General features: G+C 40.7%; 2 protein-coding genes across 5 annotated transcripts in view; one reads left to right on the top strand and one right to left on the bottom strand.

Moving 5' to 3' along the window:
- GALK2 (galactokinase 2) overlaps window positions 1–4,897 on the bottom strand; it is a 49,506-nt gene extending 44,609 nt beyond the window's left edge. The window contains exons 1-3 of one of the 3 annotated variants that reach the window (XM_039358750.1): window positions 3,948–4,897; window positions 2,530–2,618; window positions 1,770–1,893 (exon numbers count right to left, since the gene is read on the bottom strand). In XM_039358750.1, coding sequence (XP_039214684.1) covers window positions 1,770–1,893; window positions 2,530–2,618; window positions 3,948–4,234 — 500 coding nt within the window. In that variant the 5' untranslated portion in view covers window positions 4,235–4,897. The remainder of the gene's footprint in view (window positions 1–1,769; window positions 1,894–2,529; window positions 2,619–3,947) is intronic. The other 2 variants (XM_039358748.1, XM_039358747.1) reach the window with 2 other exon arrangements.
- Window positions 4,898–6,162: 1,265 nt separating this feature from the next.
- Window positions 6,163–20,476, top strand: COPS2 (COP9 signalosome subunit 2). 2 transcript variants are annotated; one of them, XM_039359139.1, is made up of 13 exons: window positions 6,163–6,253; window positions 9,112–9,225; window positions 9,931–10,008; window positions 10,251–10,376; window positions 12,011–12,121; window positions 12,230–12,307; window positions 13,383–13,557; window positions 15,207–15,385; window positions 15,495–15,547; window positions 16,300–16,397; window positions 17,401–17,483; window positions 17,600–17,658; window positions 19,722–20,476. In XM_039359139.1, the coding sequence occupies exons 1-13, from the start codon at window positions 6,200–6,202 to the stop codon at window positions 19,864–19,866; spliced, it is 1,353 nt and encodes a 450-aa protein (XP_039215073.1). In that variant the 5' UTR covers window positions 6,163–6,199; the 3' UTR covers window positions 19,867–20,476. The 2 variants fall into 2 exon arrangements, with proteins under 2 accessions (XP_039215073.1, XP_039215074.1); XM_039359140.1 differs by having other exon boundaries at window positions 12,032–12,121.
- Window positions 20,477–21,542: the final 1,066 nt, after the last annotated feature.

A 21,542-nucleotide genomic window follows, 5' to 3' on the forward strand; every position in this document is an offset into this window, starting at 1 on the left:
TTTGGCCTTAAAATGTGGTGGGAAAGAAGCCATTATGACTTGTCAGCCATGGTTTGTGGGATCGGCTGTGCTTTATTCAAACATACCCCACAGCTTAGCACAATGTATGAATTCCAGTTATCAGCAAGGCATTAAAGGTAGGTCCTCGACTTATGAACGCAACTGAGCCTAAACTTTCCGTTGCTAAACAAGTCCGCCATTAAGTCATTTGTGCCCCATTTTACGCCCATTCTTGCCAAGGTTGTTAAGTGAACTACTGCAGTTGGTTAAGTTAGTAACATGGTTAAGTGAATTTGGCTTCTCCCACTGACTTTGCTTGCCAGAAGGTTGCAAAACGGGATCACGTGACCCCGGGATGCGGCGACCCTCATAAATGTGAGTCAGTTGTCAAGCGTCTGAATGTAAATCACATGACCACGGAGGTGCTGCAACAGTCACAAGTGTGAAAAACAGTCGTAAGTCGCTTTTTTCACATTGTAACTTCGAATCCTCACTAAATGAACTGTTATAAGTTGAGGACTACCTGTATTCCACGTCTTCCTTTCTGAAAGAGTCTATGAATAAAGATAAAACATAAAAGCGATGTCACCCTTGATTGCAGAGCACTGTTTCAAGAGTTATTTTTTTTTTTACTGCAGAAACGAACTTTCCAGTCTGCCGTTTCCCTTTCTTGCCTCCCCACAAATAAACACAGATCTTGTTTCCTCGGCGGATTTTTCTCCTTTCCAAACTCAAAAAACCCAAAAATTAAACAAGACGTGGATAATTACATGGGGATCACTGTTCCCTCTGGAACAGATCGTTACGATTTAATCTCGCAGACCATTGGTCCAAAAGCGAAGCTGGCTTCTAAGGTTGGCCCATTTCGTTCGGACGTCCATTTTTACAAAATTGCCAAGTGAAGTGGTGTGGAATTGGGAGAAATTGATACAGGCAAGGGGAAGAAACGGACAATTGTTTGCAAGGAAAAAAACGTAAGAGTTGCAATCTTTCTGCCTCCCTCCCTCCCAACGTGTGTCTTCAAAACATTGGTGACTCTTGGTAACTCTGCTTAGACTCGTCCATGCAGTTTTTTCAGCAAGGTTTTTAGAAGTGGTTCGTAAAGGTGAGATATAGAGACTTGTCCAAGATCTGGCATCTGGTTTGGGGCTTCAGGTGGGACCAGAACACTGATCTGTCAGACAAGGTTTAAGTGAATTTTCCCCATCTGACCACCTTTCATGCCACAGTTGTTAAGTGGATCGCTGCAGTTGTTAAGTTAGTAACACAATTGTTAAGTGAATCCGGCTTCCCCATTGACTTTGCTTGTCAGAAGTTCGCAAAAGGGGATCACATGATCCCAGGACAATGCAAACGTCATAAACATGAGTCATTTGCTAGGTGAATTTTGATCACATGACCATGGGGATGCTGCAACGGTCGTGTGAAAAATGTCATTTTTTAAATGCCGTTGTAACTTTGACCTGTCACCAAACAAAGTTTTGTAACTCAAGGATTACTTATATTAGACTACAGCTGCCATGTTGGCTGTAGAGTTTTGAGAGAGCTGGAGGATAACACATATACATACTTCAGGTGCAAGACATTGGTTGATAGCTCAAATGTTGAATGGTTTAATTCTGAGCAGCACATAATGGATTCTGCTATGAATTCTGCTCAGTTTTCACTTTTTTAAAATTGCATGTCTACAGGTAAAGACAGTGCCATTGTTTAATTGCTGTGAAACACCTATAACAACAACAATAATCAGTAAAAAATATGGCACTTACGAGTATGAGGGATTTGTATTAGCTAAATTGAGGACTGGGCTGTTTAGAGGTTCAGCTGCTATAAGTATGTCTTGGTCTATGGCCATCGGGAGTACAGCATAGCCGCAGTAATCTATATGTTCACCTGTAAAAAAAAAACCCAGAAAATTAAATGATCTCACATAGCACCCAAATACCCCCTTTTTAATTTTAATTTAATTTAACTGCATTCTGCATGGGATGGTTTATGCTGAAGATTCTAGGACATCGAGGTTACATCTTGGTTTACAGGACTGGCTTTCACTAGGCTGAAGCAACTTGATAGAATGCGCAATATACAATATAAAATTAAAATGACCATGGCAAAAGCATTGACAGAAAGGTCAAAAATAATCAGAGCAAACCTAATCAATTTGTAATGAAAATAAACATATATTAACAATAGCACAGGCGACAACAACGCTCCATTGAAGAGTTCTGCCTTGAATTGTTTCTGAGATGTTAAATGATATCACAAGTCTTCATTCTAAGGGGAAACTGCTCCATAGCACTGGAGCTGTCATAAAAATAATATTTCTTGGCTTTCTTCCCCTCACTTCATACAAATGGGGTATAGTATATCCAAACACTTCTCCTGGGAAGAATGTACTGAACAGGTTAATTCAAGCAGGACGTGGCAATTCTGCAGACACCTTAGTGTCACACCCTACTGCCTAACAAATATAGGCTATTTAAAGTGATGTTAACAAAATAATGCATTTTTTTTTTAAAAATACTTTACCTATTAAGTTGACTCGCCCTGGTGCTCGAACATAAAATGTGGGTGTTGTTTTAAATTTAGATATGAACATCTTTTTCAGCTTCAGCAGTCTGGAAAGGAGCAGCAGTATAAATTTGTCACAAATACAAATGTCAAGGGATATATTTCAAAGTCTTCAATCAATTTGACATGAGCAGGCTCTAGGTTTGCAGGCTAATGCAGTTTTAATATTCATAGGTCATATACTTCATTCCACTAATCCCAGTAAGGTTATTGAAAGTAATAGTAAATAATTTTTACGTAGGAAACAAGCCTATTAAGGGTTATGTAGTTTTATCTTATATGATTCTAGCCTATTGCTGGTTACTTAAAAATATCATGGCTTACTGTTGAGTGAACCACAGCAATTTGGCAGAACAGAAACTCTGCATGCAGTTGAGCCCAAATCCAACCCCACTAGGAGATATTCCAGATGATAGGACAGACTTATATGTTTGTTATCAGATACCTTCATGTTACTGTTCAATCATGCTGAACGTGGCTCCTTAATAAAACTTTGTGCCTAGGAATAATGATGACCAAACCAAAAGAGCTGCCATTTTGAATTTGCACTCTTCTGTTCAATAAACTTTGTTGGTCAGTTTATGTTTTATTCCCACAGTTACCAAGTAAAGTACATTGGCCTAAGTCGAGATACTCTTTGGCTCCAGATCACCAAGTGAACAACCCTGGTTGAGTAGGGTTGAACTTGGACCACCAATTTTAGTCTAAAACCTTAACCCTATCTTTACCCAATGTGGCATCTGTGGCCATTCCAGTGGTTTATGAGAGTTATAATCCAACCCATCGGATATCAGGGTGGGAAAGGTTAACAACACATCACTACCTAGTGATCTTTATTCATCTTACATGGTTGTAAGATCCAATTTGCAGTGGTTCGGCAGAAATATTCCAGCGCCTGGGATGCTGAATTGTTAAGGATTCTGTTGCTAAATGACCAAGTATCTTATTTTGCATGTTTCTATTGTTTTTGTGTTTTAAAATGTTGTGGGTTTTTTTTTTTAGTATTTTAAGTGTAACATATTTTTTGAATTGCAAGTCGGCCAGAATCATTGACTGAGATGGGCGGCTATAGAAATTGAATGGATGAATGAATGAATGAATGCACGCCTTTTTTCTTTGGTTCCTTGAAAAACGAATAGGAAGCAAACGTGAGTAAAGCACCCGGAACTGCCCCTGTAATCTGGGCGATTACAAATCCTCCAATCTCATGCACCTCGACCTGGGAGCAAGCAACCTGGGAGCACCGGCTACTCTCCCAGGAAAATCATGCACAAGACTCGTTGCAAAGCGCATCAAGGAAGAAGGTCCTTCGCTTAGCCTTCTGCCCTGACCGCTGGCGCCCAGAGGAGGAAGGGGGCGAGAGTCCGACCACGCACCTCGGTTCTTCCACCAGCTGGAGCGAAAGGACGGGGGGCGCCTCGGCAGCCATTCTTTTCCCCCCCACCACGATTACTGCACGCGCGGGGCAAGGTCTGGGCTGCGGGGTTTTGTTCCTTCTGCAACCGACCAAACCCCGGGACACGTCGGCTTCCAGCTCCGCTCGCTGCAGCTGTTTCCTCCTCGTACTCCCCGCCCAGAGGCGCCGGGGTTGGCAAAGAGGGCGAAGCTGCTGCGAACGACCGGTACTGCCCTTCCTCCGCTGCAGATGCGGAACTGGCGACATTCACACGAAAGATACAGGAAGAAGCGAAGGGCCGCGTCTCTCTCCATCAAGGAGAGTTAACCTATTCCCGGGAAGACTTCTGTCACTTGCAAATATCCCATTTTCTGAAATAAAAAGAGCGTCCCTCCCCATCACCCATGGAGAGTGTTGGAGAGTTTGGGCTGTTTTAGTCTTGCAGCCGCTTTTTCGACTCCCACGTTTTGTTAAAGGCGTAAACTTTCCCAACGAAAAGTGGAGGATTACAGCATCAGTTGAAGGGAGGTGTCTGTAGCTCAAGAAAGGCGATGCTTTTTAATCAGATGTGTTAAATCAGAAAAAGGGGTACTTGTGTAAAAGTTGGAAAGCAACTTGGAGGTAACAGTCCAGGGTTTTGCAAACTTGGCACAGTGGCTGTGAAATCCTGGGAGTTGGAAGTCCACCCATCTGGAAGTTGCCAGGTTTGAAAAACGCTTGATCTAGTTTTCAAAAAATGGTTTGGATAGCCATTTGACCAAGATGGTACAACTGAATGAGAGTTGGAGTAGAAGACCTCCGGGATCAATCCCAGCCAGATGCTTCTATGTTCCATCTATGGAGTACAGGGATTCATTACTGTATTATACTCATACCTATATGCCAAGTGTGTACATAGTGTGCTAAATTAGGGCTTGGTTGGGAGGACAGTCTTCCTTTTGTAAGTTCTGTCCTCCCTCAAAAAGTGTCCTCCTACATGTCCTCCTTTTCAATATTTGAAGACTAATCTGCATGGCTTTTTTTTTGCCCTCATAGAACGCTCAGAACGGCGTTCCGGCACCTGGTTTTTTTTTCAACTTTTGCATGAGCTGTGCTACTCCCACTATTGGCTTTTGAAAGCCCATAGGAATTGCTGCTGAGCGCGTCAAAACACCCGGCCGGCAAACTTTGCACATGCAAGTTATCTGTATTATTGTTGCAATGAATAAAATGTTTCTTTTATTTACGATATTTTTTCCTTCAATTTATTTGTGTCCTCCTTTTCATTGTAAAAAAGTTGGTCACCTTATCTTTATATATTGTGCAAGCTCTATAGACAGCTTATAACCTCTGGCCAGATTCAAAGTGAGGCCAAGTCAACCTGCAAAACGGGGGAAAGCCATTTGATAGGCTTTCTCTCTGGTCTGTACGTAGCCATTGAAGCATACTTCCCTAACTTGGTTGGAGGAGTTGAAATCCATATATCTTCCAGTTGTGGAGGTTGAGAAATGCTGGTCTAAGGTTACACTTGTATTTGAGCGGCCCCCTAGTTATGTCTGCTGTTTTAATTGAAAAGGCTGGCAACTCCTCATATTGGACAGTTCCTTTCTCCTCTTTCCTTGATCAGCTGATCATTTAGGGACAGCTGACTCATGATGTAAGGGGCACTGATGACGTTAGCTAGTTGGGTCATGAAACGTCTGCAAGAAAAGAACTTTCAACCCTGAGCTACAAATATTCTCCTCTTGACCGAGTCTGCGTCTGCCCTTCGGGGCTTCGCCACAGGCTCCTCTCCGGCTGCTAAAAAGCCGCACAGCCGCCGCAGCGAGAGCGCAAGGCTCCCTCTTAACATCACCCGGCAGTTTGGCACCCGGGATCTCCCCAGTGCATCGGGCGGGGGGTGAGTGGGAAAGGCCCGAAGCCTCATCGAAATCACCCGAGCTCCGTTTTTTTGCAACCCTGGAGCCGTTGCTAGGAGCCCGGTTGCCAAAAAGAAAAAAAAAAGCAAAAAAAAAAAAAAGCAGGCCCGGTGCACCCCGAAAGAGGCTCCGTGCGCGCCCGGAACGGCCAAGCGCGCGGCGCGACGGACGCTTTTGCGTGCAACGCCTGGCGTCGGTCACGTGGAAAGGGAGGGGAACCGCCCGCCGCGGGGTATTGTGGGAGGAGAGGGCCGTCCGCCCGGCTGTTGGGCCCGCCCTCCGCGCCCCGCCCCGCCCCTCCTCCCCCCTCCCCTCGGCGCGTCCTCCGGCCAAGATGTCTGACATGGAGGATGATTTCATGTGCGACGATGAGGAGGACTACGACCTGGTGAGGGGGGCGGCCGGGCGGGCGCTCGCGGGACCCCCTTCTGCCCTCCGCCTGGGCTCCCCCGGCCGCGGGGTCGACGCCGGCCCCTTCGCCGCTCGGTCGTCCCGGGGTAGGAGCGCGGCAGGCCGGGCGCCGCCGGGCGGAGGGGCGCGGGCCAGGCCCGCCGGCTCTTCCCTCCGCCCCAGGCCCGCGCTAGGCCTCTCGGGATGGGCGCCGGGGCTGGGCCGGCTGGGCTCCCCTCCATGGCGGGGCAGTTGGGCTGCGTTCCCCACAGAGACGCGGCCGGGAGGGGTGGCGCCCCCTGAAGCCGCCCCCTCCTGGCCGGGCTGGGTGGTGGGTCGATCCGGAGGGGCGCGAGTGGGGCAGGCGGCCTGGTCGGGTGTGGTTGGGGGGGCGGCCCTGTCAGCTTGGGGAAGGGGCGTCCTGAAATCCGGCCGAGTTTTCAGTTCAGGCAGTCCTCGACTTACAACCGTTCGTTTAGTGACCTTTGGGAGTTGTAACGGCGCCGAGAGGAGTGACTTGGGACGGTTTTGCGCGCTTAACGACGGTGGCCGCCTCCCCGCGGTCACGTGACTGACATTTGGATGTTTGGCAAGGGACTCGGGTTTAAGGGCGGCTGCAATGTTCCCGGCATCATGTGGCTTCCCCTTTGGCGACCTTCTAACAAGCAGAGTCCATGGGGAAGCCAGGTTCGCTTAACAACTGCAGGGATTCACTTAACAGCTGCAGGGATTCACTTAACAACGGTGGCATGACACGTGATAAAATGGGGCGAGGCTGGCTTAACACGTTTCTCACTTTGCAACAGAGATGTTGGGCTCAGTTGTGGTCATAAGTCAAGGACTACTTTAGAACAGAATAGAGCCAGGAGGGACCTTGGAGGTCTCTGAGTGTGATTTTAGGTATCTTTGTTGCCCTGGGAGAGGAAGACGACTTGATGGCCCATAATTTAAAATTTCAGGAGCGTCTGAGTCAAACTTCATTAACTAATTGATTATTATTCTTTTTATGTGCGTATGTTTTTTTAGGAGGGTTGGCAATGGCATGCTTTATAGCAGTGGTTCTCAACCTTTTCAATGCCACGACCCCCAACCGGTCGTAAGTCGAGGACTACTCAACCGGTCGTAAGTTGAGGACTACTCAACTGGTGCAGCACCGTTTGCAGAATGGGTCTTTTGGCGGGCTCAGGGCAGAGACAGCCTGGACAATTCCTATTGGCTTTGGAAAGCCAATAGAATTGGACTCTATTCAAGAGAGTCTATTCTATCGGCTTTCAAAAGCCAATAGAATAAAAGGGAGTAGCACAGCTAAGGAAAAGGGGAGGAAAAATGGCGGATTGCGTTGTTTGGCAACCCCCGTGAAATGGTCGTTTGACCCCAAATGGGGTCCCGACCCACAGGTTGAGAACCACTGCTTTATAGGGACTTTTTCTTCCTGCATGGTAAAAGGTCCTCTATTTTGATGTAATTTGACAGGTGTTAATAGCCACCTCTGAAAATGAGTGACTAATCTGCTGAACAAATATGTATCTAGTCATTTTGTGCTATAGGAAAAGTTGTAATTCTGTTTTTTTTTTTTTTTTTTGAGCAACAGCTTAGGTGGATGTATGGGTTTTGTGATGTTTTTTTGTGACTTTCTGATATTTAGTGGTTATTTTATTATACCCATATAACATTTTTATTTCCTATGAGCCGCCTTGAATGGCTGTGAGCAAATAGATGAACAATATAAATTTTCCAAATAAATAAATAAAACAAAATACATGGATCTTTCCAGTAATTCAGTGGCTCCCAACCTTTTATTCACCAAGGACTCCCTTTAAATATCATGGCCACGGACCCCAAGACTTACCTCAAGATTTAAATTATAACATTTCTTCAAGCTTTCAAGGACTCTCTGTGACGACATTGTGGGCCCCCAGGGGTCTGCAGACTACTGCAGTAATTAATGAAAAGGAAAACAAGTTGACTGGCTCAAACCTACAAATTCTTGTTTGTAGGTTTGTGAAAGTACTTGTTAACTTTTGAAAACCCTGATTACATAGTACTCTCCGCAAGTTTTTTCAAAAGGCTTGGTGCAACTATAGTAGCTTGCATGTTGTCCGCTTTGAAATTCAGCTCCTAGCATCTTCATTTAAAAATCAAAGAAATTGTAGCTAGGAGACACTCTTGTTTAAGGTCTTGGAGAATAAACCTCCAGGTTTAGATCATTTGTAAAACATGGTCTACTAGGTTGTATGAATCCCATCATTTATGACAAATTCAGTGAATCACCGGTTTAGCTTGTCCTATACAGTAAACACAACCTTAGCCAAAAGAAAGTTGTCCTTGAAAATCACATTGAAAGTATATAGGAGATAGCTTGGTGGAAGAATTAGTTGACTCCAGATGACAATAGACTATTGGGCTTTCATCTGATCCAGCAAGCTGTTATTCAGGCTACTTTCTTTCATAGCAGAAATCTTTCTGAAACCTAGTTAGGAATTACCCCATTCCTCCTACCTTTAACCTAATCCAGGAAAGAGTCATGATTGGGTTGATGAATTTTACTTTGAAAAAAACAAAACCAGTTTTGATGTGTTTATGAGAGATGCTTTTAGCTGCACGGATTGTTTGACTTATGTTTTATTCCATAAGACAAACTACAAAAAGCATCCCTTTTCAAGCTGTTAAAGCAGCTAAGGATGTGTAGCAACTTCAGTAACCACTGCTAGCTATTTGCTTATGCTTAGTCACGACAACTCATCCCCTCCCCAATTTCCCATTTCATTTCTACTTCTGGCACTTATCAGTTAATTGATTAAAATTTAATGTTCTCAGCTGACATGTATATTTTTTTTTACCCTTTGTAAAATACAGGAATATTCTGAAGACAGCAACTCTGAACCAAATGTAGATTTGGAAAATCAGTATTATAACTCCAAAGCCTTGAAGGAAGATGACCCCAAAGCAGCACTGAGCAGTTTTCAAAAGGTTTATAGTTTTAATTTTTCATATTGGTACACATACGTCTGTTAAATATTTTGCTTTATTAGACTTTTTATCTGTGATAGCTTGGTGCAGGCAAAATCCTGTTGTCGAATAATCCTGGGGTATTCTCCATGTTTCACTTTTAATATAATTTTTGATAGATGATATCACTTATCTAAGGGGTAATCGTGTGAAACCTACCTGGAATATCCCTGCTCCTCTTAGCTACTCAAACTCTCCTCAGTGCTACTTATTTAAGTATTTAAGACTTTTTGCTCTTGGGAACATTTATTTTAAGAATAATGTCTCTTATTGTTGCTACTTTTGAATTTTTAAAAATATTTCTACAACTGGTTTCTCATAGTGATGGATCACATGTTATCTCTTGTCATCCTGTCTGTCTTCTTTTGTTACTGTTTTAGTAACTGCATTGTAGATAGATTCAGTTGCTGATGCCTTGCTTGATAGTGACAACTAACTCCTTTGAAAATAATTTCTGCATAGAGCTGCTGGATGTTTTCCAGAAGAATAACTTGAAACTGGAACACGGACATTCAATGGATGAAATATAGAAATTATAAAAAAATGCCATTTGCTGGATAAACAGAAGACTTTCTCTTGAAACAAAAAACTGACTTGGATTTACTGCAGCTTTTGATGAATCTATATATATCAAAATTGAGCAAAATATCTTTCTCAATTTTTTAGGTTTTAGAGCTTGAAGGTGAAAAAGGAGAATGGGGATTCAAAGCATTAAAACAGATGATAAAAATAAATTTCAAACTGGTAAGATGTGTATCATTTTTACTTGGGTTTTTCCTGTAAGAACTAAGCCACATCAAACTGGGAGAAAATGTTGTTAGCAAAGTATGATCTCTTCAAAATGAATGGAAGAACATTTGCAGAAATTCAAGGCATGTATCCAGTTACACAGGGTTTGCCTTATTTTTAAATTTACTAACTAGACTGATCTTCCATTTGAAATGCATTGTTAATAATTCATAAATATTTCTTTTTTTCTGATAAAGACTAACTTTCCTGAAATGATGAACAGATATAAACAACTATTGACCTATATACGGAGTGCGGTCACAAGGAATTATTCAGAAAAATCCATCAATTCTATTCTTGATTATATTTCCACTTCAAAGCAGGTTAGATTATCTCTCCTTTCAATTTCTAGAAGTTGCACCTTCTTGAAAAGTCATCTCTGCGATTGTTACAAATGCTACTTTATTGCAGCTATTATACAAATAATCTCTATTCAAGTTAAACAGAGATCAGTTCATCACAAAACAGAGGAGCATTTATTATGGGGGGAAAAATCAATGTATCCTTATAATCTATTTCTTGCATGCAAAAACTCAGGAGTAAAACATGCTTTCGTGGTTGGTTGTGCCAAAAAGATTGCAGGTCCTTGGGACCTAGGTCAGAGGTAGGCAACCTTGGCTCTTTTATGACTCGTGGACTTCAACTCCCAGAATTCCTGAGCCAGCATAGCTGGCTCATAAAAGAGCCAAGGTTGCCTACCTCTGACCTAGGGGTACTTAGGGTTTTTGAAAATGCCATATAACTACTGGTGGATATGATGAATCTGAGGGACAGAGTTTGGGAAATTTAGCAGAATTATATTAGCTATATATCATTAAGATATATTCAGCAAAGAAATTGCACCTTTAGCTTAGCATGTGAGACGGTGAATTTTTTTTAATAAAAGAAACACTTCAGTGTTGCTTGTAGAGTGGAAAATCAGTTGACAGCTGTAATCATGTTCAACACTATACAATTTCCTGGGTTCTAACAACTGTGATTATATAGGGCATTCTGATCAAACTCAGTGATAGTACCCCATGTCTTTGGACTGAGCTTTGGGATCACTTTAGGCTATTTCCTTAGCTTAGCTTATTGTTCAGTGTCTTATGATTTTAAAAGATCTGTTCAGTTTTGCTTCTCTTGGAAAATTGTTAAGTACCAACCATTTTTAGCACTGACGTTTTTGATTTTGCAATGTTCTCCCTCTTCCTCGTTAATTATTGCTCTTTTCTCAATGTTTTAAAACTGTAATGTTGAAATATTGAAATAATACTGAAATTGAAATAAGCCAGCCACCAAGCGTAGCCCCAAGGTGAGATAGGGAGAAAATCAATGTAATAAATAAAAATAAATAAAAGATCGCTGTACATGCATATTGGATCTTGAAACTCCTAAAATACCCTAAAAAAAACACAACATATGGCTCTGCCAGTGGCATCTGTGTTGATTATTTTCATGGCAGACTTCTTGAATGAGAGAATCTCAAGTCTTCCTTTTTTCAGACCTGAAAAGATGATAGCTGCTTAGAGAAAATAATAAACAAACATGGCACTAAAAACTATAAAATCAGTGTTTCTACTTGATTATAGTTGAACAGCAGTGTATCTCCCTGGAGAAAAAAAACCCATTAATATTACTCTCCTTTTATTAATTTTTATTTGCCCAATATAGGGTGATAATTTTGTTGATACAAAAATAAAAGCTCTTGGGAATTTGCAGCTTCAATGGCTCAAGCCAAATCATAGCATTATTCCATGAAGCACTAAAACGCTCTAGCCATAAGATAGATTCCCACATATGCCTGGAAAAAGAGTTTGGAAAACCCACATTAAGCTGAACTTGTTATGGTTTATCAATGTTAAAAATATGCACGTCTTAATGCAAATATTAGAGTGTATAAGTTTTCAAAGTTGCACTTTGGATGTGTTCATGTTGACTTTATTAACAGGCACAAATTTGCTGTTTACAATTATAGAATTCTGATTTTTTATGTCAGATGGATTTGCTTCAGGAATTTTATGAGACAACACTTGAAGCACTGAAAGATGCTAAGAATGATAGATTGTGGTTTAAGACAAACACAAAGGTAAAATGGCCAATCTGAGGTTTTTTGTTTTTTTTTCAACCTTACAATTTTTTAAATACACATTTAGGATTTTTTTTTTTTTTAAAAAAATCACCTTTTGCTTTACAGCTTGGCAAATTATATTTAGAACGAGAAGAGTATGGCAAGTTACAAAAGATTTTGCGGCAACTACATCAGTCATGTCAGGTAAGGTGCAGTTTGTTCTCTGAGTCTGTTTCTCAACCGGTTGTAATTACTCTCCTGCCTGCTGCAACCCTTTGTAGAGTATTTAAATAGCACAAGCATTTATTTATTTATTTGACAACAGGATAGCAAGTACTCCTTAGGAAGATAATTGATAGACATAAAGGAAGAACATTTTTGCATTGTGGGGTTCCCTGAAGAATCTATTCTTCAAAACATGTCCTTAAAGAGGCATTTATCTTTGAACAAATTTTACAACTGCAAGTGATAACATTACATCCAAAAGCAAGTATCAGTGAACTCAGATAACGTGACTTTAATTTGGATTGTTACTTTGATAGATAGGTTTTATGCTAAATGTTACACATTTGCATTCTATAAGCACAACCCACAATACATCATGTTTGATCTGTCTGCTCATTTACAAAATATTAGCCTGTTGCTTCCATTGTTCTGCTAACTGCAGATCTGAATGGCAGAAGTGAAGGGGAAAAAATGCAGTTTTCATCTTCATGATTTCATTTCTTAACTTTCTCATCCAGCTCCGTAGATCAGAGTTATAGCAGACAGCCAAAGGATTGGTGGATCCACTTGGTCCTCAATCTCTTCCAGAAATCACTTTCACACAAGTGCCCATGTATTTGGGCACTTTCAACAGCTAGGCTTCCCAGTCCATGTGGGGAAATAAATTTATATTTGAAGCTGACGGTGGAATGGAGAATGTAATAATAAACTTCTTCACCCCTGGAGTTCTCCCTTCAGGTGCACAGAGAGGACTGTGTTCGATTTATGCCGTCTGGAAAGCTGTAGAAATCCAAGTTTATGGCTCCTAGGAATCTATACTGGATTTTGGTTTCTGTATGTTGATTTGAAATGTATGCTACTTCATTTTTTTTCCAATCCAGACATAAAGATGTCACAAGATGCTTTAGAATCTACTTTGCAGTGAACATGAGACACTTTTTACAGATTAAACCTTATAAATAAATTTCATCTGTAAGTGTATTTCGTAGGAAGCAGAGAGAAAAAATGTATTCACGATTTCATACTTCACATGTTTCTTTTTTCTTTTTACTAGACTGATGATGGAGAAGATGACCTTAAAAAAGGCACCCAGCTATTGGAAATTTATGCTTTGGAAATTCAAATGTACACAGCACAAAAAAATAATAAAAAACTTAAGGCCCTCTACGAACAGTCGTTGCACATCAAGTCTGCAATTCCTCATCCACTGATCATGGGAGTTATCAGAGGCAAGTACAGTGGCGCCTTAAAGTCAGGGGTCTCCAAACTTGGCAAACTTTAAACCTTGTGGACTTCAACTCCCAGAATTCCACAGCCAGCCATGGTCATGAATTGAAGTCCACAAGTCTTAAAGTTACCAAGTTTGGAGACCCCTGGATTATGACGGAAGAGGCATACCGCCAGTAATACAGCAGTATTTTAAGCAAGTTAAATCGTTAAGTACGGAAATGTATTGCCTAATCTGTGGCCCATCATAATAAGAATGATTTGGATTACTGAAAGGGGAGGAGCGTAATGGAAATTAGTATTTTAATAAGTATGATAAGGGTTGTTAGGTACATCTCATTAGGAAATGTCTTGTAAAAACCATGTTACGCTGGGTGTGAACAAGTTTAACGACAGAATATTAGGGAAGGATGCAAATACTCTGTTCTGTTTTTGGATTTATTACCTAAAGCAGTGGTTCTCAACCTTTCTAATGCCCGACCCCATAATACAGTTCCCCATTTGGGGTGACCCCCAACCACTTATACATCACCGGATGCCACGGGCGTGGCCAAAGAAAAGGGGGGAAAATGGCGGACAGCCTTGTTTGGCGACCCCCGTGAAATGGTCATTCGACCCCAAATGGGGTCCCGACCCACAGGTTGAGAACCACTGACCTAAAGGCAACAAATCTAACATGACCAGATTTTTTAGAATTGGATTTGTGACTGTGGGAGATTAATTCGAGTCTTGTGAGGCTTTGAGTCCAGTTCCAAAAGGGTGCTTTGGAGTCCTTGGCAGAGAAACCCAGCTTCTATTTGCAGCCCTTTAAAACAGTTTGTTTCTTTTCAGGATCATGTGGCTATGCCCCTGCTCATGCTCTGAGACAGCATTTTGGAACTGAACCCAAGAGTTGCACAACTCTAAGAGGGGGAAAAAATCCTGCTTTGGCAGAGGGTGACCTTTCCTTAAATTACCATGCAGATACGCTCATATTTCCCTTCTTAACGTTGATGTGTATTACAGCTTGAATATTCTACAGACATATTGAGATCCCAAGCTTGCCATTTGGGGAAATCCGATTGCCTTGTTTAGCAACCATTTGAAGTGAGAACGCTGTTTAAAAAAAAAAAACCAAAACAGTTTTGCGACCAATTCTCCCATTTATGACCCTTGCAGCGTCCCACGGTTCCAGGATTCCCATTCGGGTGCCTGTTTATGACTATTGCAGTGATTAGAATTTGCATGCTCCCCACAGGATTTGCAACATGTTTAAGCAGAGTTAACAAAGAATGCAGAAGTGAGATTGCAAGTCGGGGCTCACATAATGCTTTAGCTAATGATCATAGTGACTCACTAGTAATATAAGTCTGTTCTGGTCACATGTTTTGCTGTTTAGTGGCCACAGAGCTTAGTGATAGAGTTGCCGGTCTCAGTTGCTAAGAGAGGACTGTATATAAGTTCATTGTAATAACCGAATGTTTATCCAGAATAGCAGTGTTCCTCATATACTTCCTTATAATGGGTAGTTGAAATAAGAAGCACGCGTTAGACATTGTTCAGTCTGCTTGGCCCTTTGTCAGTATTAATAAAAGGTCAGTTTTAGAAAGTGTTCTGGATTCTGTGCAGCCAAAATAAATCATTAGCAGCTGTCTTAATTTTTCTCCCCCAGAATGTGGTGGTAAAATGCACTTAAGAGAAGGTGAATTTGAAAAGGCACATACTGATTTCTTCGAAGCGTTCAAAAATTACGATGAATCAGGGAGTCCACGAAGAACTACGTGCTTAAAATATTTAGTCCTAGCAAACATGCTGATGAAGTCTGGAATAAATCCATTTGATTCTCAGGAGGTACGGCTGACCCTTTCTTCATTTTTTTTTTTTTGTCTGTGTGAAAAGAGATCAGCAAAAATATTTTTTGTTACTGTATAAATGTAAATATATATTATTTCCCATGTAGGCAAAACCATACAAAAATGATCCAGAGATTCTAGCTATGACAAATTTAGTAAGGTAAGAACGCTTTCTTCTTATCAAGCAAAAATGAATAGCAACCTACAAATGAATTTGAAACAATATAAAGTGGTAGAGAAAATCTGAAATTTGTTTCAAAATTATCTTTAATTGCAAAGAGTATATATTCTTTCATAGAAAGTATGGGGTACACATAGTTTGATGTATCAGCAGTCCATCAATCTGTTACACTCCTGATGTTTAGTTTCTCTGTCAGTGTTAACGAAAATAGCTATTCTGGTTTACCAGATATTTTCTGAATTATTGGATGCAATATATATCATGTGGATAAATGGGATTATGTTGTTAAAATCATATAGGTCTAGAAACAAAATGAACGGGTCCACTAATTCTTTGCCCCAGCTGTTTACCTGATGGCAGATGTTCAGCCTCATTTTGAAACAGAAGATTGTTAACAAAGCAATTCCTGAAACAGCAGAAGTTTTCTGTGGTTGTATGGTTGTATCCAAGCCCTTAGTTAAACTGGGATGAGCACTTTGAGTGGCAGCCCTGTATCATAAATAAACGTAGAAACTCTTTTATTTCACTAATGGAGAAATTACATCCTCCCCCCCCCCAACTTCCTGATCTGCAGTCTCAGCACACACACAAACACACACACACCCCGGGCAGGATTGCCTGTTGGGAAGGCTGGTCTAGAGATGCTCCCTTTTGGATTACAAATATACATTTATGTGTCTGCTCTCTTCCTCAGTCTGCCAAAGTGTAACTCGGTGCTCTTTCTCCTGCAGTGCCTATCAGAATAACGACATCACTGAATTTGAGAAAATCCTGAAGACAAATCACAGTAACATCATGGACGATCCCTTCATAAGGGAGCATATTGAAGGTAGAGAACGGTTGAACTTTGCGTTCTTCATTTTCCACCAGACTGAATGAATTATTGATGTCCTCGGCTCACGAAGCTTGTTCTACTAAAATAACATCAAAAGTACATCTAAAATTCCGTTAGCCGTGAAAATGTCCGGACTGGACCGTGCGTTTTTTTTTTTTTTTTTTTTGCTTAGAAAACTTGCATTTTAATTGCTTTGTGATAGGTTTGGTTAATTAAAGGCCTTGGCGTCATTTTGGGATGGTTTACATTTTAAATGGGTACTAGAATAAATCCACCTTTTTCTCTCACCAACTGTATCACAACTCAAGTCTTTAAAAAAACCTTATTTTCTTTGTGCAAGTAGCCCCCAACGTATGACCATAATTGAGCCCCAAATGTACGTCGTTACGTGAGTTTTGCCCCCTTTCACAACCTTTCTTGTTACACTTGTGAAGTGACTCACTGCAATCGATCACTTGAAGTTTTGAAAAGACAACGTGAAAATCAGTTATTGTATCTCGGGATATAGAGGCAGTCCTTGACTTAACAGCAGTTGGTTTAGTGACTGTTCAGAGTTACAACGGCCCTGAAAAAAAAAGTGACGTGACCCTTTTTCACAACTGCTCCAGCATTCCCCACGGCCATGTAGTCAGAATTCAGACCCTTTGCAACTGACTCCTATTTATGACGGTTGCAGCCTCCCAAGATCATGTGGGTCCTCTTTTGTGACCTGACAAGCAAAGTCAGTGAGGAAAGCTAGATTTATTTAACAGGCGTGTGACTAACTTAACAAATGCAGCGATTCGCTTCACAAATGTGGCAAGCAAGGTCGGAAAATGGGGCAAAACCTATTGAACAAATGTCTGATTGAGCCACAGAAATTTTGGCCTCAGTTGTGACAGTACTTGTACATACAGAGCATTATAGCGCTCACTAGATAGAAACATAAGCATTTCTTTCATCTCTTAACACTCTCCCTTCTTCATGCAATGACTGGCTTGCTTTTGTTCTCTTCCAGAACTTTTGCGAAACATCAGGACGCAAGTGCTTATAAAATTAATTAAGCCTTACACAAGGATACACATTCCCTTTATTTCTAAGGTACTTGAACATATTGTTTGCATAGGAGAAAAAAAAATGTTGCATCTTCCTAGTCACGTCATTGAACCTCTAACGCTTGGGCCATCTCTTTTGCCTGTTTTTTTTCCCCCCCTTAGGAGTTAAACATAGACGTAGCTGACGTGGAAAGCTTGCTTGTGCAGTGTATACTGGATAAGTGAGTATTTTTTCGCCCCTCTTCAACAATAAGTATTTTCAAGGACTTATTTATTGTGCAGGACATATAAACTGTATTATTTTTTTTCAATTAAAATGAAGTTGATGTTAAATCGTACGGTAAGAGTAGAATACTGTACTCAATACTATTTGGTTGTGAAACAGTTGGTATCATGTAGGAGATAAACTTACAAAAAGGCAGAGTAGTTCCCATTATCATTTTGTATCACTCTGTAAATTTTGATTATATTCAAAAACAGGACTAAGCTAATATATCAGAGATGTAGCCACCGGAAGTTGTTTTTTTTTTTTTTTTTTTTCCCCTCCTAGGATTTTAAGGTTAACTCAGTAACTTAATAACATTGCTTCATAAGGACGTAGTTTAAAAACTTCAATCTATTGGTATCTACTGGTAAGGAAAGCAAGTAGTTTATTGAATAAGTCTCCAGGTCATTTCAAGTAATCTCGACCAAAGGTGAAAGATTTATAACTCCCATCAACCTCGTCATTCGATTGGGTTACTTTTTTTTTTCTTCTGTTCAGTTGCGTCTGATTCTTGGAGACTGGCTGGACAGGTCCCTACAGTTTTCTTGGCCAGGTTTTTCAAAAACACCTTGCAACTTCCTTTTCCAAGGCCTGAGAGAGAGTCCCAAGGTCACTCAGCTGGCTTTACGCCTAAGAAAGGACTTCCAATTGCTAGCCTGATGCCTTAACCCAGGGGTGTCAAACTCAATTTCATTGAGGACCGCATCAGCATTGCGGTTGCCCTCGGAGGGGGCGGGTCAGGGTGGGTGCGGCCTGGGTGGGCGTGGATGGAGTGGGTGTGACCTACTGGGTGGGCATGGCCAACTCTACATCGTTCGCGTCAAGGGTGCCTGTGGGGGCCTGGGCAGGAATGGGACAGATCTGAGGGTCTCTGGCAGAAGGGGGTGGGACCGCGGCAAGCACCAATTCCATTTCTTCATTCCCCACAAAGGGCGACACCTCCCCAGCATGCACCCAGGGGGTGGGGCTGACGCGGCAGGGGCTGGTTCTTCGCTATTTCTAGACGGCCTTGTGGAACTAAGACTGAATGTGTTTCAGCATAGATGGCCACCACAAAATTGTACATTGGCTCCCGGCCGACCTGGGCCAGGGCCAAGGCAGCGGGGGCCGTTCCCTCACTGTTTCCAGGGTGGCTTCGCGGGCCACATGAAACCACTTCGCGGGCTGCATCCGGCCCCCGGGCCTTGTGTTTGACATGTCTGCCTTAACTATTATGCCAAGCAGGACTCTCTAGACAGAGGGATAGAACAAAATAAAAACAGATGCCAAATTATCTTATTGATTACAGGTTTTTTTTAATTATAAAAGGGGTATCATTTCACTGTCACCTTCATTTCACCATAGCACAACATTTCAAAAGTTCAATTTCATTTGTTTGTGGCTTTGAGCTGTTGCTTTTAAAACTTAATTTAATTTATAAGTAAAATTTCTAGTGATTCTTTAAGAATTCATTGATCAAAATGCCTCTCTTTCCTTTTAAAAGGTTGGGGTTTTTTTTGGGGGGGGTAATGGGAACCTTTTTGAATGAAAGATATTGTGTCTGCATTGTTCAGGTTTTTTTTTCTCCTTATCTTTGTTGTTAGTATTGTCCGTGTGTGGTTTTTTTTTTTTAAAAAAAACCAACAACTTGCATGCAATTGGTCTTTAGAACGTATGTAGAGTTTTAGCTCGAACGTGTTTTCTTCAGTTTAAACTAGCATTCACAATCTAGTGTGTTAATTAGGAATACTGTGTGGGTTTGCACTGACCTTGTGAACCCCATTTGAAGCTAAAGTTACAGTCGCATTTGTCAAATTATGATTAATTTCAAAACAGATTTCACAAACCCTGACCTGTAACCAATTCTGGTTAGTATTAATAGACGTACCTAGATTATGCTTCTGTATAATTAGAGGTGAAAAGAAATTAAGGGGGGAAGTCAGAACTATTGGGCAAACTCATAATTTACCTATTGTGAGAGCATTGGGTACCTTAAAGATGTATTAGTTTGTAATATGCTTGTGTTTTTGCTTATTTTAGCACTATCCATGGCCGAATCGATCAAGTAAATCAACTTCTTGAGCTAGATCATCAGAAGCGGGGTGGAGCACGGTATACTGCATTAGATAAATGGACCAACCAACTAAACTCACTCAACCAGGCAGTAGTCAGTAAACTGGCTTAAACAAGAACAAGCTATTGCGAAAATCCAGCGCAGTGATGTAAACCTTAAAAACTGGGAATGGCAAAACTACTGTCGGTTGGTGTGCCCTGAAATTATTGGAGTTACTGGCAGAAGTGCTTTTTTGATCAGCTGGTTTGTGTTTTGCTGCTGCGTTTATCCCAAGAAAAAAAAACAGCTTTAATCTTCAGAAGAAAACCAAAATGCCACGGGATTTATGCTGTGTTGACCTTTTGCCCTCACAACACCCTAATAATCTTCCAAAGGGCACCTTATGACCAGAGAAAAGGTTATGTTTGTCATGATTTAATTACACTGACATGTTCCTGTTGGTTTAAATTTAAGCATATTTTACCTGCAGAAAAAAAAAATCTCACAAAAAAATAACCTGCAATAACTTGAAACGCATACCCTTTTGAACATTTCCTCTTTCTCATGTATAAATTGAAATGTTTGCTGCATTTTGCAAAATGTCAACTCTCCAAAAAATGTGTCTGCATATTTCTGTACCTGCAGTGTAATAAAGGATTAGAAGAAACCCACAGTTATGGTGGCATACTGTCACTTAGGTTTCAAGCAGCAAAAATAAACAGTGCGGTTCAGAAATTGTAAATATATAAATATATATTTATTATTTCTTGAAAAGTTTGAACTCTTACATGGGTGAGTTGCATTTGTGGGACTTGAAAGAGTTCAAAAGGGCTTAAAATCATTCTTTGGGAGGGGGGCGCTGGCCTTAAACTGCAATAATTGGTAATCAAGCATGGTTTGTGCATTCTCTACTGTAGACATCAATGTTAGACTTTTCTGTTTGAAAAGACACTCTGGTTAGCATGATAGCCACAGTAGGGTTTTTTTATAGCCCTAATTAATGCCAGCCTAAATCTTGCAACTGGAATTAGAATGGGTTTACAAACCAATTTGAGTTCAATAAAATTTCTGAAAATATAAATGATGTAATGTGAGCCATAGTTAAATGTGAAATGGAAAAAGGTAAGACATCCCCAAATTTGGGGGGGGGGGAATGTAATCTGGCAAATATGACCCAAGGTGATTAATATGGATTGGGCAGCAGTCATATGGGGTGATTATGCAGGTTGCCTTAAATTGTCCAAGTATATTTGTTTTTGTTTTTGTAAACACTATTGTTTTAACAATCCTAATTTAATAGATATACCAAGCCTTATTTAAGAGTATGTAAGTATGTGTTGTACCTGTTGTTTTAGTTCATTTCAGATTTGGATTTTTAAATGTTGGTTTTGAGAACCTGAATTATAGCTGATGGGCTAGCGGTACTAAACTCAAGTTTGTAGTTTAATCTTTAAAAAATGAAAGACAAAAGACTAACCTTGCCAACAATTCTATATGGCTGCTGTTTGTAGGAAAAAATGGTTAGCAGATTTTCTTTTGGGTAAATTCCTCTGTTCTTACTGATAACTGGGGAACTGACATAATAAAACAACGAAAGTTATATCAATTAAATTTTACAAATGATTGAAAAGGCATTGTTCAGAGTAAAAAGTTGAGTTCGTGGAGATAAAAATGTATGAACATGTATCGTTTCTGAAATCTATCAGTATTCTCAGTAATTTCACAGTTAATTCAAAGCAATAAAAAAGGCCACCAAATTTGTCGTAATAGGAAAAAAATGAAAAAAAAAACTATTGAGGGTTGTGATT

The sequence above is a fragment of the Crotalus tigris genome, unplaced genomic scaffold, assembly GCF_016545835.1.
Source record: "Crotalus tigris isolate CLP2741 ecotype Arizona unplaced genomic scaffold, ASM1654583v1 scf7180000019068.10715455, whole genome shotgun sequence".
NCBI classification, from domain to species: domain Eukaryota; kingdom Metazoa; phylum Chordata; class Lepidosauria; order Squamata; family Viperidae; genus Crotalus; species Crotalus tigris.

Coding starts and splice junctions, on each gene's coding strand:
- COPS2 (XM_039359139.1), top strand. CDS start 6,200: ATGTCTGACATGGAGGATGATTTCATGTGCGACGATGAGGAGGACTAC. Junction 12,308..13,382: donor AACTACATCAGTCATGTCAG/GTAAGGTGCAGT, acceptor TCTTTTTACTAG/ACTGATGATGGAGAAGATGA. Junction 16,398..17,400: donor CATAAGGGAGCATATTGAAG/GTAGAGAACGGT, acceptor GTTCTCTTCCAG/AACTTTTGCGAAACATCAGG.